The sequence below is a fragment of the Plectropomus leopardus genome, chromosome 10, assembly GCF_026936395.1.
Source record: "Plectropomus leopardus strain MGB_pleo_1.0 chromosome 10, ASM2693639v1, whole genome shotgun sequence".
Lineage (NCBI taxonomy): Eukaryota > Metazoa > Chordata > Actinopteri > Perciformes > Serranidae > Plectropomus > Plectropomus leopardus.
Genome location: NC_142185.1, coordinates 28,961,076 through 28,988,446, shown reverse-complemented (window position 1 = coordinate 28,988,446; position 27,371 = coordinate 28,961,076). Strand labels below are relative to the sequence as shown.

General features: G+C 39.6%; 2 protein-coding genes across 4 annotated transcripts in view; one reads left to right on the top strand and one right to left on the bottom strand.

Moving 5' to 3' along the window:
* The window catches only part of plekhm3 (pleckstrin homology domain containing M3), an 80,027-nt gene extending 62,035 nt beyond the window's left edge, over positions 1–17,992 (bottom strand). The window contains exons 1-3 of one of the 3 annotated variants that reach the window (XM_042494209.2): positions 17,897–17,992; positions 10,808–11,842; positions 2,713–3,825 (exon numbers count right to left, since the gene is read on the bottom strand). In XM_042494209.2, the coding sequence (XP_042350143.1) occupies positions 2,713–3,825; positions 10,808–11,324 (1,630 nt within the window). In that variant the 5' untranslated portion in view covers positions 11,325–11,842; positions 17,897–17,992. Of the gene's footprint in view, positions 1–2,712; positions 3,826–10,807; positions 11,843–13,056; positions 13,277–15,935; positions 16,030–17,896 lie in introns of those variants that run through there. The other 2 variants (XM_042494210.2, XM_042494211.2) reach the window with 2 other exon arrangements.
* Positions 17,993–24,428: 6,436 nt separating this feature from the next.
* On the top strand, positions 24,429–27,289 carry dnajc15 (DnaJ (Hsp40) homolog, subfamily C, member 15). Its single transcript, XM_042495201.2, has 6 exons — positions 24,429–24,577; positions 25,658–25,709; positions 25,980–26,053; positions 26,301–26,377; positions 26,504–26,574; positions 26,726–27,289. Exons 1-6 carry the CDS (start codon positions 24,473–24,475, stop codon positions 26,794–26,796), a joined length of 450 nt encoding a protein of 149 aa, XP_042351135.1. The 5' UTR covers positions 24,429–24,472; the 3' UTR covers positions 26,797–27,289.
* Positions 27,290–27,371: the final 82 nt, after the last annotated feature.

Genomic DNA, 27,371 nt, shown 5'->3' with positions numbered 1-27,371 from the left:
TATCGCCAAACCCACTGGACTCCATTTAAATCAACAGTAATTTTATCATCGTAAAACATGCTTCATTTAAAGTCATCCGAAACAAAAAATAATTGCAGGGTTGGAAATTAACTTTTTTGTTCACCTGCCACTGGTTGACTCCAAAAATCTACCAGCCACGCAATACATTACCGTTGTCTTTTGGACAGGTGGGTAAAGTAAATCAAGCAGCCACTTGCATATTTTACCAGCACTTGGCTGGTGGCTTGTGCTTATTTCCAACCCTGGAATTCACAAAAAACAACTTGGTTCATCTTCCCACTGTTCAAACAATCACAAAACTCTGATTTGGTTGAAAAAAAATCTGTATTTTACCCAGTGAGATGCCAATATACTTCCTCTGTACGCGCTTAAATCAATGTGTATTTAAAAAGGAGTCTGGTGGTTTTGTTTAACGCAGTTTCAGTGTTGTTTCTGGTTTAAAAAAAAAAGAGGATCTTATTCTTTACTTTTTGTAGTGAAGTTACTCTTTAGAGATTATGTCTGCTTTTGCTTATATTTTGGGAATTTCCATGTAACTTTTTCCTAATTTCTCTGTATTTTTTGGGCCATGTGTAGTTAAGTTACTCTTTGCCTTCTCCTCATGTTTTTGAAAGAAATCAAACCAAATTTGCTGAGGTTTCAAAGGGTGAAATTGACATTTCAAGACCAATTTCCAAATTGAAAACTACAAAAAAGAGAAACCTATAAACCTATAATAAATCAAGAACTCTAACAATAACGTGTGGACTTAAATGCAATTTTAAGGCCTTGAACTGACATGGTGTGAAAGGCTTTTGTCTCAATCTGCTAAGTGACACTGCAGGAGACTAAGAAGGGATACAGTCAAATAAATGAGGGGGGGGGTGGCAGAGGGAAAGGGAGACAAAAAGAGGTAAAGGCTGTGAGTCTGAATGAAGTGTTGAAAGGAAAAATAAAGAAAGGGAGGAAAAGGAGGGAAATAAACGGATTGAGCGAGCAGAGGTGTGCTCTGTATAGAAAATGGACGTATCCAGCTGTCCCTTCCATCCAGCTCTACCCAGAAACCCTTCAATCAAACAACCACGATCAAGCCTGACCACTGTAGCATCCCCAGGCCGCTTTCATTCGTTCTCATTCATTCATTCATCCATTTTTCCTCTCCTCCGGTGCTTTAAGCCTGCCAATTATCATCAGTTGCCCCCAGACGGCCTCTGTCCTTGTTCCTGTTTCAGCTGGCCTTTCAAACAGCCCCTGCATTAATAAGCCAGTTGTTACAAATAAAAAGGGAGGTGAGCGGTGATTATTCAAAGCCCTCCTAAGAGAGAGGGAGAGAGAGAGGGAGCCCACGTTTCACACCCAGGGAGAGTAAAAGCACCGCCTGCAATTTATGGGGCTGTCCAAGGCCCCAGTACAGAGACTAACAGGGGTGATAATGAAGGAGAGAGAGGCTGTGATGGTTCAGGACATGAAAAAGGGTCTAAATACTGAACGACACCCAAAACCCCTGACTGCCAGGAACAGGTAGACGCATTAAAAACGTCAGCAACCTTCATATATCAGTTCAACTGCATAACAACAATAAATAAGGACTTCAACATCAAGTTCTGTGTTTTTCAACCCTTTTTCACCTATTTTCGTGTCTAAGTGGCTAATGGAAAAAACAATTTTTTTAAGTCATCCAGTATTGAGTGAGAGCGCTGCAGCCACCAGCCTCAAAACAAGCTGCAATGTAACCGCTCAGGGCATGTTTGCACCGACAATTTATATCCACTAAAATTGCTTTTTTTGACACAGACAGGCTCAGATTGTTTTTAGTGTGCTTGACAACTTATGGAAAGGATCCCTACAGAGACATGCCTGTTTGTTAAAGATTAATATCCTATTTGTTTAAAAAGAAAACCAGCCCTGAAACTGCAATTGCTAAACTCACCCGACTCAATTTAAATAAACAACAGTTTTATCATTGCAAAACACACATCATTATAAGACGGCAGAAACAAAATACACAATTATATTGGTTCATCTTTCCACTGTTGCAACAATCACCGACTCTGGTTTGGTTAAAATAAATCCAGGGGGATCTGGATTAAGAGAGAACAAGGATCTTTATCTCTTTAACAAAAAGGTCTACCTCTGTAGGGATCCTTTTCATAATGTTGCCCGATACTTAGAATAATAATCTGAGCCTGTCAGTTTCCATATTTTCTATAAAAATACAGTATATGATTGAAAGTGTTCAATTACATAGGCTCTAACATTATCAGAATCTGAGATATGCTAAGTGTGCCATGCCAACGTTGCATTTTTTTGCCATTTAGAGATGCCAAAATGGAAATATGTGGATTAATTCCTTGGACCATGAAAATTGTGAAAAGGGGGTCTTTATGTGTCTATCAAGAAATGGTCCTTTGTGTTGTCTTTACGGTTAAATTGAACAACATATGTTTATTAGGGGGTGAAAATGACAACATTCATAGTGGCAAAAACCAATGTAATTCTCAAAATTCTGTCAAAATATATTACAGAACTTTCAGGTTTGTTCTCAGATAGTGTATGCATGAGGTTTGAAGAAAATCTGACATGTAAACAAAAAAATTGCTCTGATTTGACACAGAATGATCAAGAAGGAAACTGAAAAGCTCAAAATGTCAAGTAATTTTCTCAGTTTGTGGTTTGTGTGTGTGTGTGTGTGTGTGTGTGTAGGTCATTTACCTGCACACCTGAAGCTCTGAGCCGTCAGCCCCTTCTCCACAGCCAGACAGGTGAGAATACTGAGGAAACTGGTGGTGACTGACTGCCTCTTGGCTCTCTGGGCCTCCCGCTGCCTCCTCTCTCTGGATGGTTTCGATCTCAACAGCACTCCCTGCAGGGCTGGAGCTCCTTCTACTGACTCCACCACTTCTTCTTGGGCCGGTCTCTGTGCTGCGACCGCCTCCCGCAGGGCCTCCATCCACTCCTGGGCCTTGAGCTGATCGTCGGCCCGAAGTCTGAGCACATCTTTGGGGAAAACGACCTGGAAGCAGTCCCCACTATCTGTCCACGGCTCTCCGTTCTCTGGCTCCTGATCATGCTGCACGGCCAAGCAGGAGGCCAGGGAGTAGTGGAGGACAGGCTGGGACACAGACCCACGGCCCTCGGTAGGGAAGGCCCGGAGAGCAGATCTGCTCAGGACGAAGGTGAAGGCCCGCCAGTTGTTCTGATCCACCAGCTGGTGGAGCACACCAGCTTTGAGGACATCCTGGCAGCGCTGGGTGAACAGCGGCAGGGTGGTGGGTCTGCTCAGGATGCCAGAATTAGACTGGAGAGAGAGTGACGCCTCTGCTGAGGTGGGGGTGTCGCTGTCACCATCAGGCCTGGTGTCGAGCCCTGAAGGAGAGGGCGATGAAGAAGGAGACATGGGCGCGGGAAACTTGACGATCTGTTGTTTTTCCGCTCCCGTCTTACGCTGGTGGTTCTCCTTCCTCACAGGTCTGGCTGCCTGCACTTTCTCCAGGATCAGCCGTCTCCACTCCACGGCTTCCCATTGGCTGGCCGCCCTAAGCTGGAGACGCGTGCTGTTGAAGAACAAAGCCTGAAGCGTGCGTTGATCGGCGGGCTGGGTGATCTGGCCAGGCTGGCTGCAGGGTGCTGGTGAGATGACGCTCTGGCAGTGTGACAGAGAGTAGGCGGTGCCCAGCTGGCGGTTGGCGCTGCTGTCCAGAGTGTACAGCCGGAGCTCACAGGGTGTAAGCTCGACGTGGCAAGGCGTCCAGCGGCCCCGGGGCCCTTCACGCTGCTCCATCTCACCCTGCTTCACCACGCTGCTGCTGCTGCTGCTTTTATCAGCTGGACAGAGATAGAGGAGAAATGAGACAAAGATGAGTAATATGTATGCATGTGTGCGTGTGTGTGTGTGTGTGTGTGTGTGTGTTTAGCAAAAATACAAATACAAGCAGTTTTATTCTGACTAAACCTTCCCAAAGGCCCATCATCTGCAGGCACAAATAACAGGTCAGATACTATTATGTCTAATAAATTTGCTTGTTTGGATTATTCTCATAATAATAACCTTGTCACTGGATCTATGTGACTTTAGCAAGTAAATAAAACCAGTTGTACATTTTTTTCATCCACTTTCAGTGTAGCAGTTGGCTCTTAATAGTTTGTATCATTTGTGAATGTTGTCAGATGTAATGTTTAGATCTTTCAGTTAGGCTTGGGCAGTATCACGGTGTTGCAAGGGTATTTAAAAACCCCAACAACATGATTTTCTAGACCATCAAAAACACAGACTCTCCTTTTTCTATTAAGATCACAAGGAGAGGCTTTATTGAGGATGTGTTGCATATAGTGAAAATCACATTACACCAGACGACAGCCAGTGAAGCAGGCTGCTGAGCTGAGAAACATGGCGACTGCAAGGGGTGGGGATAACATTACAGGACTGGCCAGCAACAAAACAGAGAAACCACAAGAATAAACAGCGAATTTTCACATTTAACTTGAGCTTGAACGTGAATTATGGATTTATTTCTAATTGGAACAGTGGACTAACGACTAAGAGGTCTAACCAAGACAGTTGTGGTGAATTTTACTTCGATTTAGCTGAGCTTTGAAAAGGGTGTTTTATGATAAGTTAACAAGGCACAAGACATTAAGCCAACACTAGTCTCAGTCAGATGAAACAGAAAATCTTGAGTATAGAGGGTATACAGTTGTATTGCTCTATTGCTCTCTCAGGAAATGTGGGAAAATGTCTCAACACTGACACTTCTGTGGTGAACTAAAATTGTATATATCTGGTATGCTGATATAGCGAATAGAGGGAAGAAACATGGACCTCATTATGGGCCTCATGCATGAATCGTGTGTGCAGAGAAATTTAACAGAGTTAAGAACTTTTGTGGCAATCATCAATACTTGTTACTCTGCCCTGTTCTCAGGTAAGATCAAAGTGCGCGAGACAATATGCACAAAAGCCTTTGCTATGAAATGTTAATGATGATGATGAAAAACTATTTTATTGATGAAAAAACGGGGGAAAAAGTTATTTTTGAATTTTTTTAATTATTTAATCACTTATTAAGTTTCTTATTAATCTATTGCTTTGTACAAGAGCAAATATGAGAGACAAATAAGAAAACATTCGTGCATGAGGCCCATTATGTTTTAGCCCTGTCTTTTCAACGCCAGCTTCGCAAATATTGTTACTGCTGTTTCCCCTGGCAGCTAAAGCCACAGCAAACAGTCATGAAGGGCCTCAGAGTGACTGGTAAACAGGTTAGGATCGAGACAAGCCTCTCAAACCACTCCTGTACTATAATCCACTTCTAAGCTATTGATCCTTATGTTCTAAATCGCCAAATATGGTACTTCTGGACACAATAGCACTTGACAGAAGTAGCGTATCTAGCTCTGTTGTGGAGAAAGTATGAGTGTCTGGAACATGCAGATCAATGTTAAAAGGTGGTGTAATGGGAGTTCCCATTTCTCATCATCATCTCTCTTTCTTTATCATATCACAATGAGTAGCACTCTCTGTTTGATCATATTGTTAGTGACTTGTGATGAATCACTGTGTGTTGATCTTTTGGTGTAAATCCTTGTTCTCTCTGTACTGTGCATGATGACGTAATTTTCAGAGCAGTGGTGTGACAAATTTCTAAAGGTGTGGTGAGAATACATTTTACACATTGTGTAACGACTCTGAGTTTCCATTGAAATCCAAGCTGACTTCAGCTGCCATCCTACATGAAGCAGGGGGATACAAACTTTTTAAAGCCATGTTTAAAGATTGGCTGATGCTCAAAAGAAATTTTCCGTGGAGTATTTTAATGAAGTGCATCTATAGCTTCAACTCAAGAGCACATTTAAGTCCCATTTTTGGACATCAAGATCGAATTCATTGCAATGAGCTACATAATTTGTCCTTGCTTATGCAGCTTTTTCCTCCCAGTTCGCCTGCATCATAACATCTCTAATTGATCTCAGGAACGTTAATCTAGATGGGCCATTTTCCTACACAAGGTAGCTTATCAGACGCTTGCGGCTCAGACATGAGTGTTCGTATTTAGCTAAGAGATAGCTGTGAGCCAGCGCTCCTCTGAGAACATTTCTTGTCGCCAAAGCAGGAAGAAACAGTATTGTTTGGGAGGCCACTCAGCAAAATGTCCCACTTTCTTAATCTGGAGACCGGAGGTACACCCTCTCCCTTTTCTGGACTTTTCTGTCCGTTTTTTCACCATCGGCAGCTTGCCGTCTCCTCTTGTGATTATGGTATGTTTTCTCTTTGATAAAGGAGCGTTTAGACTCAGGTAGACAACAGGCATCATGACCTCTGCTAGGACATAAAACTGGGCCAGCGTTGCGTATGAGCTATGCTGCATTTACTGACCTGCCCAAATGCTTAAAGAAACTGGTCAGATGCCAGCCAACAGCAAGTCTATTCTATTGTATTACTTGGTATAAGATCATAACCAAATCTGAAGCATCACCCAACCTTTTGTGTTGGTGTTTACCATACACCCACACACCTTTGTATGCACTTTTTAAAGTTCATAAAAAGGTCAAACTTGAGGTGTAACAATGATTCAGCTTGCCAAGTATCTGAATAATTTCGAAAAACAAACTTTATACATGCCAGTGACCTGTGGATGAATATTTGGGAACATTCGCCACACTTCAATGGCTTTAAAGCACGCAGCATTTCATGAAACCAAATACTGGACAATCATTTTTGCAGGTTCCATTTTTGTGGCTACTCAGCCTGCAGTACTTCCACTTAAAGAGGAAGAGAGAGAAGCAGCTGTTACTCCGCACGGGGCAGCTAAAGTACAAGCTATACTGGAGACACACAGATGAATCTTTGGGACTTAAGATGGGGCAGCAGACTCAATTCAATTAAATTATAGTCAAGCAACTGCATTAATCGCACTAGGGGCAATCACTTAATAGCAGCAAGTTTAAACAACAAAACAAATACCCACACAAAAACATACATAGCAGCATTCATACTATACAACCAGGCAAGTGCACCAGGTATTTTTTTCAAGAAGTAAGAATTTACAAGAGGAATGACTAACTGTGACTTAATCTATGAGCTGTCTGGAAGTGGAATAATTTGGTAATTTGCAGGTCAAAATACATGTGCACATCTGAAATAAGAAACATTAGGTTACGAAGTAAATGTTTTTGGATGTTTAGGTTATATCCAAACATTATTTAGGCATTATTTCATCTACTATATTTTTGAAATGTAATAACCTAATAGTGAAATTCTGTTGAAATGCTGGTTATGTTACCTATAGACATCTGAAAAGAAGTTAAAGAAAAAACTGCTGCCTAATTTGGCCTAGCTTCAACCAGCGAAAACAATGTTTTCCTCACAAATTTAGCGTAACATGGGGTAAGCAACTGATATACAAACGGTCATTGGGGGGGTTGAAGTATTTCTATAATATCTAGACATCTTTAAGTGGGTCGACAGGTTTGCTTAAAAATAACAACAATCACTGTCCGCCAAACCAACCCCACAAACTGATTTAATTGTAAACCCCCACCAGGAGCGGCCTAATTGGCAGATATTGCATTTTGTTTCTTTAACGTGCTAAAAGACTAAATGGAGGGAAACACTAAATCCTTCACAGCTCTGGTGGCGAGTCAAGTGCCTCATCAATCTTATCAAAACGGCAGCAGACATGGTGTCACTCCAGGTCTCGGACTGTGCATGTTAACAAACCTTTTTTGCTAAAGGAACAAATGAATATGCAAATAAGTTTTCAACTGGAATCAAGACTAGCTGATTGGCAGTGTTCACGCTTGGGAGGGTCGAGATGAGAATTAGGCATTGTGGCGAGGAAAGCTGCTCTGTTCAATTAGCCTTCATCTCCACCTGGTAGGTTTTGACATCACGCTCTGGTAACAGTCTAATACACACATACGAGCCTTCAACCAGAATTAACAGTTTTCTCTCAGGGCTGCAGACTAACGAAACAGTCCTGCTGCCCTAAAGTCAATCAAGACCTTACACAAACAACCTCACCCACTGATTAGGGAACAAATCATAATATTACACGCCGTTTTACAATCTAACAGACTCCCACGGTTTCCTGGATACCAAAGCGCACATGGACTGCAAATGAAAAAGCACACACAGGTACAGCATCCACTCTAAACCGCAGAGTTTATCCTGTTCAGGGTCAGTTGTAAGTTGTAAATCCCCAAGTTGAGTAAGGCCAGAATTTTCTGAAAAGGATATGTGTCATGAAGGATGTGTGACAGTACGTTCAGATACAACAGGAACTGAAACAGAAGGACTCACGTGAAGGTGAAGAGAAGCAGACTGACTCTAAGCAGCGAAAACTGTGACGAAGATGAAAACTTAAATTTCAGAGAAGTTCTACCTACTATTATTGTAGACAAGCAAGAGCGAAAAAACATGGACAGGCCAGAAGAAAAATGACAAACAACTGGAACTGCTTTGGATGACTAAGATGAGACGTTACTTTATTGTTTGCACTCTTCTGTGTACACACAGCCTCTCCACACACACTGTGTTTTGCTCAGCAAATATTCATACTGTTCATGGAGGGAACATGTCCATTGGCTATTTGAGAATAATAAACACAGATGACCAAGGAAACTCCAGTGGTCAAACCCGCATAAATAAATCAAGAAAATGCTCCTCTGAAACAAGACTCTAAAGCCAGGCATACACCGTACAGTTTTTACTCATTCGATATGAGTAAACTGTCTGCAATGCAAAACCAAATCTCATGATTAATGTGCTCACACAGTACGGCTCTCTCTCACAGCTCAAGCAACCTGGCCACCATATTTTCCGTCCATCGTCTTGTTGCCATATATTAAAGTTTTTTAAGAAAACTGAGAAAAGCAGGGAATTATTACATTTAAGAGGGCTTAAACAACAAATATTTGGTATTTTTATCAAGATTTTCTGTGATTTGTGTTTTGTTAAGCAGCACAAATAACATTATTAAATGTAAAATTAGACTCACTGTTCTTTCACTATGCCACTGTATTTTTGTACAAATAGTGTCTCATCATTCAGAGTACTAGCTGATTAGATGTAATGTTTTGTAGCCTGGTGTATTAAACCCTAGTGATAACGCAACTTGGAGAATTAGCCAATTATTTCAGCAAGCTTAACTTGTCCCTAAACTCTACCGTTTGACTAACACGTACATATTTTCACATTAACTGTTTCACTGCATGGACCTTTAACTTTAATGAACACAAGATTATTAAAGAATGCTTGCAACAAAATGTGGAACCAAAAATGGACCAATTATTTACAAGAAATGTAACATGTAAACAGATGATTGCAGCCTTTTCGAGTTCACTGGGTCTGTTATATAACATATGGTAAGAGCTTTAATAAAAGGCGACACATTCAGCCTCTTTGGTCCCATATGTACATGTGTATTGTGTATATAATAATGATCACCATTTCCATTTACCATCTAAACATCCCCAGCTGTCACTAATGGAAAGGCAAACAGGCCACTTTTTTTTCGGTGTGAATGAAGAGACATCGCGAGGCTAAATCACTCTGCCTTCTGCTTATTACTTTCCTACTTCTCTCTTTTCAATGCACATCGAGCCAAACTAAATAGCCTGATGCCTTTTCACACATATGCTAATACTAAATAATCCTGCCAGTATCAGGGGCCGGGTAATTGGGTTGCCTCTTCTCTCGCCTCATTTGAGTCCATTTGCTGACAGGATTACAGGCTATTATCCCTCAGGATCCCTTAGGATCTCCTTAGGCCTTCAGATGGCCAAAACACACAAACAAATGGTGTGTGTGTGTGTGTGTGTGTGTGTGTGTGTGTGTGTGTGTGTGTGTGTGTGTGTGTGTGTGTGTGTGTCTGCCTGAACACTGACTGTCATAGCACAGCTGTGTCATTTCAAGTTATTATCATCTTCTATCATTATTGCTTTCTCTGAGGATGCTTCAACATAAGTACAGCATACGCCCCGATCTGCAGCACAAATAGTCTGAGACTTCTGTCCTCTGAAAAGCCTCAAAGGCTGAGAAAGCTTTCTGCTGAATGCACGGTCGATCAGAGTGCAGGAGGAGGAGGTGTGCGTGTCTCTGACAGGTAGGGACCGGACTGTTGGTCACCACACGACATGACATCATCTTTAATGTGTCAAAGCAGCAATTATGCCACAAATGCCCAATTTGGCAAATCAAGTGCAATTAAAGGGTCAGTGCAACCAAATTAGAAGACATATCATTTCCCACTTCACTTTAGTGATGTAGATAGTAGTTTATCCACATTTATATCTGCAGCTGAGACATCTTCAACCACTTCAGTGTTTCCCCTAAAACTGTGCAGGCCTGGCAGGCTGCCAGCAGACCAAATTTTGTTTTTTTAACTGTCAAAAATAACCAAATATTGGGGCACCTGGTGGCTCAGTGGATAGAACAGCGCCCTATGTGCAGAGGCTGTGTCCTCGCTGCAGCGGCCGCGGGTTCAAGTCCAGCCTCGGCCCTTTGCTGCTTGTCTCTTCTCTCTCTACCCCTTTCACGCTCACACCGTCCTATCGATTAAAGGCAATAAAAGCCCAAAAAACTAATCTTTAAAAACAAACAAACAAAAAAAAATTAATTCCACTGTTTCCTATATTCATTCTGCAGCAACGCACCACAGAGAGTTTTTGTTTTAACTGTCCAAAACCCCCAAATAACGAAAGTATTTTCAGCTCTATCATTGACCTAAAAGATCTGAACTGACACATTCATAACAGACATTTTCCACATGGCAGAACACAGAGACTGAGAGTGGGGACGTGGACTCACCCTCTGGCTGGTGGTTGAGGATCATGTTCTTCAGAGTGTTGCAGTCCACAGTGGGCAGTCCGTTGTCTGTGTATGCAGACGGCCGGTAGTTGACATCTGACCTGGACCGGTTGTGTCCCTTCTTGAAGGCCGAGTTGGACGAGGAGTTGGCGGCGTTGTTGGTGCAGTCTTTGCTATGGGCTGCCAGGTCATTGGTGGAGCGTGCTCGGCTTCTCTTGCCGTGCCTCAAGCCCATCCCCAGCCCCAACACGCTGAAGTTGTCAGCCCAGGCCAGACCAAGGGGCCCCACCTCAGGCTGCTCTCTAGCGAGAAGGCCCCACACACCGCTGGAGCTCAGCTTCCCCAGCGCAGCACTGGACACCTCCTGCAGCTGCTTAGGCTGCCTGGACGGCTGGAGGTTCCCAGTTTGAGCTTGGCTTGGGCCTTGTATCCCGTCCATGCAGTGGATGAAGTCCTCAGTGGCCTCAAGAGCCGGGCTGATATCGCCCACCATGTCGAGCTGCTCAAGCCCCTCCATGGCTGGGCCCCCTGAGCTGAGTCTCACAACTAGTTGGTTTTCCAAAACAGGCACAAAAACCCCGTAAGCTGCATCCACATGTCCAACAAAGTGGCTGTCAGCTGGTCAAATGCAAGTCTTTTAGGTATGTTGACAAGCTCGGGAAGGGGTGAAGAAGATCCAAGCAGCCTACAGACTTCACACGCTGCTGTCTGAAGCCAAGTCCTGCTCTCCTCCTCGAGACAGGGCCTTCATCCAGTCTTCCTTTTTAATGGTGTGCCTCGAGGTCTGGGGGAAAAGTCGACTTCCTCTCTCAGGGAAAGCTACCACGGCTTTCTGCCAGGGCTAAACAGGACTGGCAGCAGCCTGGAACTCCTCAAATTTAAGCCAATTTGGGTGGCAAACTACATCATTTAGCCAGATACAAACACTTTGGGCTAGACGAAACAATAAAATCCCTTCGCTCAGAAAGAGGGGATGGTTATTTTGGCCCGTCAGGTGGCTGTGAAGTCATCAGATGGAGACCGTTTGTGGCTTCACTGTAACAGACGGAAGACAGAAAGAGGAAATGGTTAAGAGGAAGCATAGCGTCCAAAAGTAAAGATTGGAAATAACAACTGACTGAGAATACTGTGATTAATTCCTTCATAAAACTGCCTCACGCTCCAGGTTCCTTTATAACAGAACAGTATGTAAAATAACTTTGAATTTAGTGGCATCGAGCAGTGAGGACTGCAGATTGCAACAAGCTGAAAGTTCTCCCAGCTGCTGAGAAAAGGGAAATCCCCACAAACTTAAAATTTGTTGAACTAAATTTAAAGATGGAAGCAGGATAAGGGATGGTAGGAAGAGGGGAGGTTCATTGCACTAATATCCCATTATACCTGTTTGTCTGTTGTGTCAATTAGTTGTTTTGTTGTTTTTTTTTAAACCTGTCTTTTCTCCCTCATAGTGTTGTCTTTGGAATGTCCCTTCACTTGTTTTGTGCCTGCATCACCTGATAAAAATTAAAATAAAAATTTAAAAAAAATTTCTGTTTAGTCTCTTCAGTGTTTATTGTTCAGGAGGTTTTCACAGGGTGCCGAAATTATCCACAGATGTCTCCATATCATTAAAAAAAATCAACAACAGACCTGGTGATAGGAAACTGGTAAAAACACAGAATTAAGAAGTTTAACGTTACAAAACAGTGTTTCTCCTATGATGTTTGGGACACTGCTGACGGGCCGCTCGCCCAGCACCTGCTGACGTGTGCTCACCTTTTTCCATCAAGACTTTTAGGAGGTTTTTACTGAGAGCCAAATTAGCTGCAAATGTGTGTTTCTCTCCATAACAAACAGACACAGTGATTTTAGCCAGTAAAACACTGAATAAAGCAGTTTCACTTTTAAAAAAACGCTGTTTTCCAGTGCCTAGGAGCTGCCAACTACAGTGGCCGACACGAGAAAGCGAATGTCCCTATCTAGAGCTCGTGTCTGGTTTGTCCATTATGGGCTGCTGTAGAAATATGGCGGTGCAACGTCTCTGTCTCCATAGATGAGGACCAATCCCTACAGAGATATAAACGGGTCACTCTAAACAAAAACACAACGACTGTTATTCTCAGGTGGTCATACACGAAACAAAATGTACTTGCTGTATTATATTCCACACTTGCCGATAAATCCACTTAAATCCTACACACTGGACCTTTACATCGAGGCTTTGCCAAGAGAAAAGTTTAACAACTTAAAGCATCAAAGTACCGACCCACCTACAGCGTCTTCATCACACCGAGAGCGGACCTTCACACATTCCTCCTCAGCAAACAGAAAAACGATCATCCTCCCGCACATGTCCTCATGAAGTAATACTTGACTTCCTCCTCAGCTGTTTATCGCTGGTCTGAGAGGGAGCAGGCCTGGGTGGGGTTCCCATCCATCTGCCTGTCTCTTCTGATTCTCCGCTCTCTTCTGTCTCTCCCTCACTCTGTTTCTTTCTTTTATCGTTTGTGCTCTCTCGCCCTGATTGATTTTCCTTCTCCTCCACAGCTCAGCCTCTTTTACTTTTCTCTACATATTAATTATTTAAAGACCATTACATCACTGTGATTCAATTTCTCATCGGCCCGAGCGATACATTGAATATTTACAATTGATTTGTGATGATTTGTTGGAGACATAAAGGAGTTATATCTATTATTGTTGATATCACAGTGATTGTAATGCTTTTTATAGATTTTGTTTGGGCTTTATTAACTTATATACATTATGCTCACCCAAGTCAGACCATACAGTTCACTACTGCGCAGCATCAGGACATTTAGTGCTGGTTAACAGTTGCAACATCACACTAAAGCTGCTGACTGGCTCAACTGTTTACCATTTTCACAATTTAAATCAAAATAAAAGTCCATTTAAAAGTCACTTTCTATCTATATGTATATACTTATTATCTATATGTGTTTCCAATCAAATTTTATTGGAGAAAAAATTGAAGAAAATAAAATTTAGGGAGAAAAAAGGGGGAAAAATGTATAAATCTCTGAAAGACACAACTAGCAATGCAGTTTATTTTAGCAAGTGTGAGTCAGGACAATAAAGAGACAGCAGCTCCATCAAATTTAAACTAATATTTTGTCCATTTCATTCTCCTACCGTTCACTTTTGATAACTAACAAAGCATTAGTTAAAAGTGTAACAGCTTTACTGAGATGTCCACTGTATACTGATCATTAACAATGACTAGTACATATTCCATTTTTGTATTTAGCAAATTGTATGATCACACACCAACATGATATCATCTCTCTGCAGATACAGCTCTGATCTAACCTGGACACCGTCACCATCAAGTTACTCATCGAGCTTCCCACTGAACTCCTGTGACTCACACATGCTGTCAAGCAAATGCAGCCAACGTTAGCAGGAAAGATTAGAAAACTTCTGATCAGAGATGAGTGAGGAACAAAGCATGAAGTGATTCTCTCTGAAATTATGATGTTTGAATGAAGGTTGATATGACCTGTAGACTGTGGTCACTGCATGGAAAACAGCCAAATGAACACAAATCAATAAATCAGGCAACAATGTGACTGATTTTTTCCAGTAAAAACGTATCCAGGTTTCGCCCTCAGAGGTCTGTAATACATTCTGAACAAAAATGATCAGCTACATCCATATTATTGATGCAAATTGTAAGCACTTTACTTAATCGATTATTCAGTAAAATGGGGATCGATTAATGATTATTTGAAGAAAAACAAACATAAAAACTTTGCTTATCTCAAACAATATCAAATGTGTTTTTTCCTCAATCAATGCTCACAGCAACAAATTTCATATATTTTGATAGCATTACATAGCCTATCACTTAATCAATTAAATTTCACATTTTCAATCAAATTTTTGAATGACCGATTAATCGATCATCAATTATCATCCCTAATTCATATGTATGGTTTCTCTATAATGCAGCATCTTGTGTCTTCTGGTTTACTGCTTAATTAAACACTTACACCTTATAGCTATCCAACACTATCCAACACTATCCAACACTATCCAACCCCCTTTATAGGGTGGGAATCGATAAAACGATTATCAATGCATCTTGATATCTTAATAATCTTAATGCATCTTTTTTGTGATCAATTGTTTTATTCAATTATTTTTTTATGCATAATTTTTCTTTCTTATTACTATGTACTCCTACTAAAACAGTGTATTTGTAATGATCCATTATTAAATTAAACACTAAACAGATTCATTTACTTACATTATCTTTTAATAATAAACAAATGTTAGCAACATGCACAGCAGACTGTTTTTTCTCCTCGTTTTTTCTCCTCGTGTAATATGGTTTCTCATGTTTGTCATGTTCCCAAAACATTTTAGCTTAGCATGACACAATTTGCATTAGGGCTGGGCGATTATACCTAAATGAACATTTTTTTTTCTCTTTTTTTTTAAATTGAATTTGACTGATTTGATTTGATGGTGTTTTGGAATGTAATAAACATATGTTGCATTATTATTTATTAAACTATCCAGTATTATAAAAATTAAATGCTCCATCTTAAACAAACAAGGTCAATTTAAGTACATTGTGCTGATAATAGGCAAACCTCTCCCGACTTTTTGAATTTCTGATCTGTGCTATTAATCGTTTCACTCAGGAAAAAAGAATCGATTAGGCCTTCTTCTCATATAGCTACCAACAGCCTGCTAACATTCCCAGTTAGTGAAAATAAGTTAATGTGCCTGTGGCCCCAGGCCCCCAAATCACTACATCTGCCCTTGCTAATAATAACAACAGCTGGATGAGACACAGAGTGATGAGTTCTGGTGTTTCTAAATGATTAAAAGTCTGGCTGATCCTGAAACTAAAATAAAGTAGTCTAAAGAAGTCACTTTCCTCACTGAACATTTGGATGTTTGTTTATTCAGACAGCTTTAGCTCGCGATGGGCGATCAGCTGTTTGATCCGCGATCGTGAAACGCCATGAAAAATACTCAGCTGTACTCTGGAGTCATATTCGTACACTTTATTAGCCTGTTAATGGATCGATAACTCTGGTGTCGCAGTGTTTTGATGTGAGACTTTTCTCGGTGTCATGAAAGCGCGAGACAGAGCCCGACAGAGCGCGAGACTCACGGCAGATGTTGTTTTTGATCCACAGGGTGCTTGTCGCATTTGGCGCGCAGCCATCTTTACCGCGTATTTCTGTTATGTGCACCCAATAGACTGTCCGGGCGGGCGCTGCACTTCCGGAGTTTTTAGTTCCGCGTTCCGCCCCTATTCGTTCCGTCATAATTTCGTTCGAAAAATCGACTTTTGACGTTTGTGAATCGATTTATTGTCATCCACGTCCGCATCGCGATGCATCTAATTATCGAATTCTTGGGGTGCCATTTATGTTGCTACTTCATACATACGTGTAAGTATTTATATTAGGTTTTTGAATCCTGGCCCCGAAAGCAATTAAACTTCACTCAACTGTATTTTTTTTTAAAGCTGGAATGACAAAGCTGAAGTCAATGCACATTCACATGTGATTAAAACTTTTAAAATTGAAAGCTTTAAATGTAAAACTGGCTTATCTCAGACTCAGCAGAGAATCAAAATCGGATTTCGGCCAGAACTGTCAGATCATCAGACACTGGTCTCCTAACTGTACCCATGATAAGTCGTAAATCTGGTGAGGGTCCATTCAGTAATTAAGTTTCTAGTCTCTGGAACAAACTCCCCTACAATATATGATGCACAACTACTGTACTTTCTTTGAAAAAGCAAGCTTGAGACCTGCCTGTTCTATCAGGCCAGTCATGTCCAAAGTGTGGTCCGGGGGCCAATTTTAAATGGCCCTTGGCTTGTCTTTCAAAATGATATGATATTAATAATATGATTAACACAATATTGTCAGTTTTGTGCAGTGTACAATTATAAATCATATATACATAGCTGCATCTCATTCATATGTGCCCATATGTTTCCCAAATTTTGAGGGCATTGACGCTCCAGAAGAAAAACTAATCCCTTGTCCAACCCTCCCCTCCCCTTCCCACCTCAGCTGGCTTAGTACAACCTGCATTGTTATAGACCAACAACCAAAATGTAAAAATTAAGTAATTAGCAATCAATAAAAACTTATTTTCTGCATATTTGTTGTGTGCAAATCTAACTGAGCTTACATTGTAATCAGTGTGCTATATAACTAGAGATGACTTGCCTTATTAGCCAAGTATGTGCACACATACAAGGATTTTAACACCACTTTTAGATTGCTCTCAAAGTACTCACACACAAAACTATGTACAGGAAGATGGAAATAGACATGCAGCTAAATACAAGGACCATAATGCAGGACAAAGAGGGGTAAAAAAGAAACTACAGCTAATATGTACATAGAAGTGTGTGTGTGTGTGTGTGTGGGGGGGGGGTATGTATATATAGATTTCAATATAATGTCTAAAAACAAGTTTAAGTGCTTCTGTTAATTGTAAACAACACAAATAGCGCAGAGAAACAAACATTGGAAAGATAACGGTAAACATGAAGAGGGTGGTTATCTCATCTTTAAATCCTAAAATAACGGCACACAATGATGCCACTTGAGCTAAATAAGGATAGCAGAAGCCTGAAATGAAAAGCAAACCGGGCTGAAGTGTCAGAGGAGTTGTTTGTGTTTGCCTGTCCTCCTGCATCAATAAACACACAGTCAGCATCTCAGCAGTAAACACTGACAGAGGTGAAGCCACGGTCAGCATTTCGGACAGCTACAATAACCTGCTACGTGAGCGAACTCGTTAAAATGTCCCTTTTATCACAAAATACACACTGCATATTGCAATATGTATAAAATGAAGAGCCGTCTCTGACAGCTGCCTGAATAAGGCCTGTTTTTGCCCCTCCAGCTAATGTGATGTGCTTAGCTAGTTAGCTAGCAGCTAACGCTAGCCTCTGTCTCCATCCTTGATCAATGTCACTTTAATGAAAGATAACAAATGTTGGCTCACTCGAGTCTTAACCATCGTGTGTCAGTGGGTCTGTACTGTTATTGTCTTGCGGTGAAGTGTGCGCCGTTTGAGGGAAATGAAACAGAAATCGAGACTCACCTTACTGTGTTTACCATTATGTCATTTTGACAGTCCGTCAGTGATTAAGTCCCCTGACTGCAACTGACGCTGCAAAACAAAGGTTCCGCCTAACGTTTGTACATCATGCATAGCTAGGCCTATGGAGTTTACACAATGTTTTTCATTTTATTTTTGTGTTTATTCATTTAATACATAGGGAAATAAAAAATCAGTACATACAAGTCCTTATGGTCCAAAACTCCACTATTTACTGTTTTTTTTTACTGTATTTATTAATATGCATTATCAATATACACTCATTATTATGATGTTTATGTTTGTGATTGTTACTGTGACGATGATTCGGATAAGGACTGTTGTTGTTAATCAATTAATTTGTCACATAAAGCTGTAGAAATCACAATAGCCTATGACATTTCGGTTAAATTGTATTTTATATAATTTCATATGGTTAATCAATTAATTATTAATAATAATAATAACGATAAAAAATACATACAGAAAATAGCAAAATAATTATTGAAACTCCAAAGCTTCATGATAATTTTTATAGAGGTATTTTATTTATGGAGGAATTACATTTACAAATAACATGTCATGCATTTCCTTTCCCATTTTTAACGTTTTCTACAAAAAAAAAAGAGAAAACGACAACAGACATTATCACCACTGTAACATTCATGACTGTTATCATTCTTGTGAGGCATAATAAAGTTTGGTTTTATCACTTTATAGCTAATTCAAAAACCTATTGATACAATTTTATTATAGTTTGGTTGTGCCATGTTTTTCATTTAAGTTGCATGACATGTTGAAAACAGACATTTTGGGGTTCTTTTCTATTCTTTCTGTCTAGCTGCATTTCTGCGTACAGAATCGCACAAGCTTTTTACATTTTTCCAACAGCCATTCTCTGTCTGTCCCTAATGTGTTCTGTATTAAGGCGATAATGTCATACACAGTGCATTTCCATTATTGTCATTATCATGAAATGGGATAAAAATCCCTAAAAGGCATGATCAGCACCATGGCTGATAGCAGGGGGTGGTGCATTTATTTAGTCTCACAAAGAAAGGTCGTGACACACGTCTTCACGGACGATGTTACCAAGATGGGAAGAGGAGCGCAAAGTGGAGGACAAAGCAGAGGTGGAGAATAGTTTCCCCCTAATGGGCTGCTTGAAGCTGCCCCCAAAACCCAAAGTGTCAGTCAGCAGGAGAAACATCATTCAAGAGAGACACAGTAATTCTCCTCCAACCTGAGTTTCAACAAGGGCTGAATCGATATTTGGGGCCAATAAAAGACTCTCTTTTTTTATTTTTTTTTTTATCAAAAACACATATTTGATTATTCATTTCCAATATCATATACATGCCGTTTTATCAATGAGATCTGTATGAAATCTTTTTTCAGGTAATAAACATTACTCTGGCTTTGAGAAAATGAAAAATAGTAGATTCAGTGTTTCCCATTAATAATAAACTATGGCGACCCGCCACAGTCTAATTTGTCCCGCCATAGTCTCAATGGAGCGGGACTGTTAATTATCATGTTAATAAAAAGAGCCGTATTAAAGCACCGCTGGGTTATTTATAGCGCAGCAGAGCATTAAAACTTAAACTAAACCGTTCATTCTGCTCAAACTCTCTTTCACTTACAAACATGGCAAAAAACTGCTCTCATCTATCGATCTGATCAGCTGTGAACGTATCAACAAAACAATTATACGCCTAACGAGGGAGCCCGCCTGCTCCGCTGCATTCATGGACCCGCAAAAACGTCGGATATTAGAGCGAATACTTCACCCCCCGAAAATGATCATTTGTATATCAATTAGTCATGTTGTGTTACCTTGACTTAATGAAGAAAACTTTGTTTTTCTTGCATGCCACCATGGATAGTTGCATCTTTATTTTTAAAAACTGAACTGAAAGAGGAACTTCTCTATGCTCTCATCAAAGTCAGACTCTAATATTAAGATTTTAATAAAAATGCATGTGGCTGGGAAGTACTGAGCATACAACTGGATGAATGAGACTTGGATTGTACTGCACTAGTTGCATGAGTTTGTAACCAGATGTTAAATATGGTCAATCAATAAATTAATATGATCATCGTTTATCATGGAGGCATACAAAAAAAAAAACAACAAAGTAACTGCTTGACCAATTGTCATTTTGTGGCTTATATATTCATTGAAGAGACTGAGGTCTATTCTGCTCTAACCTTATTTTAGCATAGAAACTTTTTTCTTTTTTTTTATTTCTAAAATTTTTAATAATATCAACATTTCGTAATAAATCTGAGAAAGCAAGCCATATGTCGTTTCTCTAAAAAACCCAAACTCGATTCATACTTTTACTGTAGCACTGAAAAATGTTTTTAGTTATATGTTTAAAAGAGATAAATTTTGGAAAACAATTAGGTCTTGCTCCTGTGATTTGAATGTAGTTATTGCAACTCGCTATTAGACAAAAGCGTAGGGTTTTGCAGGTTTGTGCTTGAATTCTTATTGCTCTGCCGAGTTAGAGATGATTTATTATTATTATTTATTTTTACTTTTTCAAAAAAAAAGATTAATTGATGACCTTTTGCCTTTAGAGGGCAAAAAAGGTGGGAGAGACTAGGGTTGGTCTTCAAAGAATGAAACAAACAGAATGTACTTATTTAGTGCTATGCCACACTTTCCACTGACTAATATTACTAATGGCTTTGCTTCAAATGGAGAAATTCTGGGACTCCCATGATAAACAATAAATCCTGTTTCACAAGCAAATTTATTGAAAACATTTTTCTCAGCGAAATACCAAAAAAATGCATTTTTGAATGATTTGTTAGGCAAGAGGTAAATTAGATTATTCCAAATATCAGTAGCTCCAATCCAAGAAATATCATAATCAGCTTCCATTTGAGAAAGCCCGAGTCAGACCTCCTCCTCCTCCTCCGCCGCCTCCTCCTCCTCCTCCTCCTCCTCTTTTCTCTGAATGCTCTTTGTCTGAATTTGTTTCAAAAGTTCTCCTCGTGAAGGAGAGGAGGGCCAGGTCGCCCTAATGGGCTCTGCTTCTCTGCAGCATTGTTGCAGGATAATGGTCCTGCATGGCTCATATAGAACATGGTCTTCTGATTTTTCTTCTCTTGGTATTAATTTTGAAAACATGCTCAGCGAAAGCATTAATGTACATCCTTTTCCGGTATTTGACATTCATTCTATTCAACACAGAATTTCAACACGGAGAAATATTTTTTGGCTTCCAGAAAACCTTTTAGTTAATTAAAGAAAATTGTATCAAATTTAGGCTTTTTTTTTTTATAACTTTCCATTTCCATTCAGCTTTTGTGATTTGACTGGTCAGAAGTTTAACATTAAAAAATGAATAAAGGGACATCCAGGTCTCATTGCTTTCTCACAGTGTAGCTGCGTCTGAGCTTTAGAAATCCTTTTAGGCCTGTGTCATTTTACAGGGATTGATGCAACAAATAAGCATCAACTTTAGGAATAAGACCATCTCTGTCCGCAAGGCTCCATCATTTTCCATCTAACAGCAATCTCACGTCCCCCCTTCCCTTGACTCATGCACTCAGGTCTCTCTCCGTCCTGTCAGTCTTCCCTATTTCCTTCTTTATTTTGATCATACCATCTTCTAGTGATGACTAAATTATGATTAGATTTAAGGATGTGCACTGCTTTCATCTGTCTAGTGCGTTGTTTAATACTGCACCCTCTAACCCCTCTCGAACCGCCACCCCGACCCCCCAAACACACACAGCACAATAGCCATCTACCTCGACTCACTCGCCCGCTATTGAAGAGCAGAGTGGCTGCTTGGTTCCCATGGAAACACTGCGCGTGTATGTGTGTTTTTCAGTAAATGTGTCTCCCTCGCTGAGATGAAGTTGTACACATGTGCGCGCGCGCACACGCACGCACGCACACACACACACACACACACACACACACACACAGAGGTTAATTTTGTAATATGCAAATAATCTGCTCCAATCTAATGCAGCCTGTGTTCTGCTGCATTTTAACCCTTTATATGAACTAAGAGGTAATAATAACAACTGCTTAAAGGACTGGTTCACAATTTTTCACATCTATCTTAACCGTTTTGAAACCTGAGCAAATTGGCTTGATCTCTTTAAAAAAAACATGGAAAGTGGACAATGAGCAACAAAAAATTACCCCCAAATTAGCAGGCGATTAGCAATTAAGTCGTGTTTTTTGTTGTTGCTTTTTTAAGGAAGCAGCATTTTTCATGTCTCTCTTTTGGTAACAGTACTCAAGACAACATCCCATGACCCATGGCCACACTTCTTATACCAAAATCTAAAAAAATTCAACAGTTGATGAAGAGCCTGTGGTGAAAAACACTGAGATCGCTGCTTTTAAAAACTGCTCTTCTAACCTTTGCAAGCACACTGAAGTAGGCTAAGTTTCTAATAGTGTAGATACAAAAAGTAAAACTGAACTAAAAAAAACATCAACAAAGAAAACAAAACATAAAACAACCATCTAAACTTAGCTTTAAACGGCCACAACAGATAAGTGAAGGGACAAAGTACAAAACACCACTGCAATTACAACTGGCCCCGGCTCCTTAAAGCAATCTGACAATGGACAAACCGCTGCCATTAAACAAGGACAACTTTCAGACTGATAGACTGTTAAGTCTGTAAATCACAAACTTTAGACGACTGGGTGCCAGTTTAAGGAGTCAGTATATGACTGAGGGCCACACAGGAAAAATGTTGTAAGTGGTCTTCAAAAATCGCTAACTTAAGCCAACAGTTGCTGTCTTAAGTATGTTTAATAAAAGTACGAAAACAATTCCAAGTGCAAATCACTTTTTTTTGTGATCTAGAAAATGGTTGGGAGGCCACACGGCATCCTATTGGAGGCCAGATTTGGCCTGTGGGCCATAATTATGCATCACCAGGTCAACAGGTAAACTAACCTAAATTGGTCCGGGCTACTTGAGTGGGACAAATTTGCATTTTAACTTTCAACTTACTTCAGACTTATTTAAACCTGCTTTAAATATCCTGCAAAATAAGTGCAGTAAGTCTGTCTTAACTTGCTATATTGTTTTATAAAACATCCCTCTTTACTGTGTGTTTGGGGGATGGCTGAAAGGAGATGAAGATTTAGCTGTTTGTTTTAATGTTTCATAGTAGAGGTGAGCTTTTTGATAATAATCTGAAAACGTGTGGGAAAAACAGTGTTTGACATGAAAACAGCATTTTCAGATTTATCTGGATTAGTGTGTGTGTGTGTTGTCCATTGACCAGCACAATGCCAGTCTGTGTGTGCGTGTGTGTGTGTGTGTGTGTGTGTGTGTGTGTGTGTGTGTGTGTGTGTTCAGCCCTGGCACCACACGTTTCATTCACACCTAATGATCGTAGCCTCTCACTGGCAGCCATCTCTCCTCCCAGACCAAATCCAATTACCAGGGACAATGGAAACCAGCTCCAGGCTCAGGTCTCCATCAGCTCCTCTGTGGTGCTGCTCCCTGCTCTGAGACTCCTGCTAGACCCCTAATCATGTCAAGGGTCCACAAGGGCCACAAAGTACACCTGTACACACACAAACACACACAGATACAAGTACAAAGAGAAATACAAACACACATCAATACAAATAGAAAAAACACAAACTTGTAAAAGTGCAACAGTCAACAAAAGATACAAGCTAATATGGATAAAAACAATTGACTAAACACGGGTGTAACTGATGCAACTAGGTAACACAAATGAAGCACAATAAAGCAAGACAGGGACATACTGTAGAAACACAAATAAATCATGCAAAAATGCCAAAAAACATAATAACAAATGCAAACACAAATATATTTTCAAACATGTTAACAATGAAAGGTGCTAACTTCCAGTAAAATACACTAAATTCTGTATTTATCTGTATATTTACTTCTAGTTTGTGCAACTCACCAACGTGTTTTGTAGCACAACACAGTTCACAAGTCAATGGCTCCATCTAGAGGCACAAAAACGAAACACAGTCAGAAAAATAAGAAAAAGAGTTTTGCAAAGCAGGTTTTTACATACACAGAATTTGCTTTGGCGTTTCAATGCATTAAACCCACTCAAAAAAGGCAAAATAAACAAATAAATAAATAAAAATAAATGGGGCTGTGCTTTGTAGTTATTCAGTGATCCATCTCACATTACTAAGTCTACAACCTACGCAAATTAACTTTTCTGAAGGAGTTTGGTCAGAACCTAATAAATTCCTTATTCCAAAAAAATTTTACAAAATAATCACTTAAATATATTACATAGTTATTACCCCTGTAATACTTTGATTAATACATTCAAATAAGATATTTCTCCAGCTTTGTTTTTGGTTTTATTCTATGTATTTGAAATCAAATATGATACTAAAATGATAATATTTTATTTTAATTATAATAACGTTAAAAAAAAAAAAAAAAAGTATGCCGCGCAATTATAATTTGAAAAATGATTAATGGGAAAAAAAAGGCTACAATCTTTTAATAACTGACTTTTATTTTGAAAGTTGCCACCGGAACGCTTTAATCACGTGACGCTGACAGTCGTCGCTGGGGCAACAACATGGCGAACGCCGGTAGCGTGACCGTTGATGGAGACATGATGAGATATGCTGAATATGCTCCGAAAACAAACGTCAGGAGCGACGCAGAAATAGACAGACGGCTGGTGAGTATCTGTGTCTGTGCTGAGAGGAGACAGTTAATGTCACCTGTGTAGATTTTACCTTCTAACGTGCGCATTACGTAACCTCAATGACCGCTATCGTAACGGCACGTTACTACTGTTTTACTAGCTAACGTCAGTACTAACTAGCTAAAGTAAACATTGGTAAATTATTGATTTCCTCCCTCTAATCAGTGGATTTATATACGTTTATCAATTAGGACAACTTGATTCTCACAATAACCATACAAATGAATGAATTAACTTCTGACCTTTTGATATGGGTTTAAAAATACAGTGTCACTACCTCTGATAATGTCCATATCCTCTGTCAATGTTCATCTCACATAAGATGCTCTATAAACATAATCTAAAATCTACATATTATGCTGCATTCACATAAAATGCTAATCCTTTTGTTTATCATATGTTAGTTACACTTCCTCTGATGTAGAAGAACTCACTTCACAAAAAGACTTTTTGTACAATTTTGATTATAATTCAAAGTATTCATAATATTGAGATCCCTACTAGACCAAACTTTGGGGCTGCACAGCTGTTCTAAATGTCCAATCATACTTACAACTTCATTTGATATGATGCAATCAGGACTTAAACTAATCACTAAATCACTCATGATTTAACCCTTAAAGATATAATTTATCATTATGGTGATACAAGTAACAGATATTTCAACTGTGTTGTTTATTATTTTTATTTTAATGGAAAAAAATATTTATCAACGACAACTATTTTTTAGGTTCACACCCCTCTTTCTATCTTTTCTTGATTGATTTCAACTCGATTCTTTCTCATGGTCTCATGTACGTTTGTGCTCTTGTTTGCATGACATATTTTGTACATAGTTTCGTTAAATAAAGCTGTGGGAAAAAAAGCACAAAGTTTTAATATGGCACATTAAGTAATTAATGAGGTCAAAATTGAAGTTCCTGTACTTTCATTTTTCAAATTCTCCTGATTTCATGTCTCAATTCTTTACAATTACATCCGCAATTAGAGTCCTCAGTGGATCACAGTACGTGTGTTGTATGACTGACTGGATGTTTTGTTTTTTGGTGACAGGGAGGGACTCTGATTGCAGTCGGTCTCGGTGTTGCTGCTGCAGGTTTTGCAGGTAAGAGTAGTTTATTACAAGATCGGTAATTTTGAAAGATAATATTATCTGGTCGTGCATGTGCAGTTTTCTTTTTCAGATTTTTAGCTTTCCTCTATGTTAATTGTTTTGCAGCAAAACACCAAGTCACAATACTTGTATATGTTAATATACTTGGCAGTAAAACCAGATTCTGAATCTTTCAATACAGATTTCTGCTTTGCTTTTTGTTGCTCCTTTTCCACTGAGAAATTTGTTGGATTATGTTTCATGTATGCGTTTCATCAACAGGCCGCTATGCATTTCAGCTGTGGAAACCTCTCGGACAGGTTTTCTCTGAAACTGTCAGGAAGATGCCCACATCTGTGAGTTAATATTTCACCTCCTGCACATCTGCCATAATGTTCACATCCAGTCCTAATCTGCTAAATTTTACATCTCACTTTTTAGCTTTTTTTATGCATCATTTATGAATGTATATCATGATGTACAAGTATAATTCAGTTTTTGTACACAGGAAAAAATACAAAAATGAAGCCTGTCAAGTTTTTGTGGTGTCTCCAGTTTAAGATTATTAAGAATCAAAGCTCCAATCTTTTTCTGTCACCACAGGCTTTCTCGTCATATTACAAAGGAGGTTTTGAGCAGAAGATGTCCAAACGAGAGGCCAGCCTCATTCTTGGCATCAGGTGATAAGATGTGTTGTATTTCTTAAATGTTATCTGTCAGTGTCCAGTCCTTCAGTGCGTGTCTCTCATTGCTCAGAGGAAAGTGATGAATGGATGCATTGATGTATTTATTTGTTTTATGTTCAGCCCCACCAGCACAAAAGTCAAAGTACGTGAGGCCCACCGGAGGATCATGGTCCTGAATCATCCAGATAAAGGTTTGCTTGAACTCTGACTTTTAAACTATAGCTGCTCAATAAATGCTTTAGAAATTCTGTTTTGGTGTCATGTGTAACATTTCAGAAATCACTATTAATTAAGTTATTAAAAATGTTCAACATGTGTGTGCGCATGTGCGTGTGTGTGCAGGTGGTTCACCGTATCTTGCCGCTAAGATCAACGAGGCCAAAGACCTTTTGGACAAGGAGACGCGCCGATGACCTGCACAGTCAACCAACTTTAAAGACCTCCATCAACTCGTGCATCATCTCCGCTCCATCGACATCGACACCAACGCATCTGCTCTGACTCCTGAAGATGGCAAAAAATACACATTTATGAAAATTTCATTCCCAACAAGGTTGCTTATCTTTGAAAACATTGTGCACATTAAAATAAGTCGTACAAAGAGAGAAGGACATTGTCTTGAAATGACTGCAGTCATTTGAATATAAGGTGTTAAAATAGAGGGCATGGGTGTGCTAAGAGTCGCCCTCTAGTGGTGGCTGTGCTGTTAACAGCACTGCTGGGTTCATTGTATGCAGTGTGTAAAGTTTTATTATGAGTGTACAAATGTCATTAAATAAAGGTAATTTAATGATATAATCTATTTAAGAAAGAGGAGGATAATACACTGAAATATTTCCATGTTTAAACAGTTTTTGTGGAAGTGGCAAACAACATTTTTTTAAAATAAACTTTAGTTTGAAAACATTTACAGTAGCTGTGTGTATTTGTATTACACAGTGAGTGACTGTGGCTGATCTAATTTAAGCAGGTCTACTGAACAAAGTAT

Coding starts and splice junctions, on each gene's coding strand:
- dnajc15 (XM_042495201.2), top strand. CDS start 24,473: ATGGCGAACGCCGGTAGCGTGACCGTTGATGGAGACATGATGAGATAT. Junction 24,578..25,657: donor CAGAAATAGACAGACGGCTG/GTGAGTATCTGT, acceptor TTTTGGTGACAG/GGAGGGACTCTGATTGCAGT. Junction 25,710..25,979: donor TGCTGCTGCAGGTTTTGCAG/GTAAGAGTAGTT, acceptor TTTCATCAACAG/GCCGCTATGCATTTCAGCTG.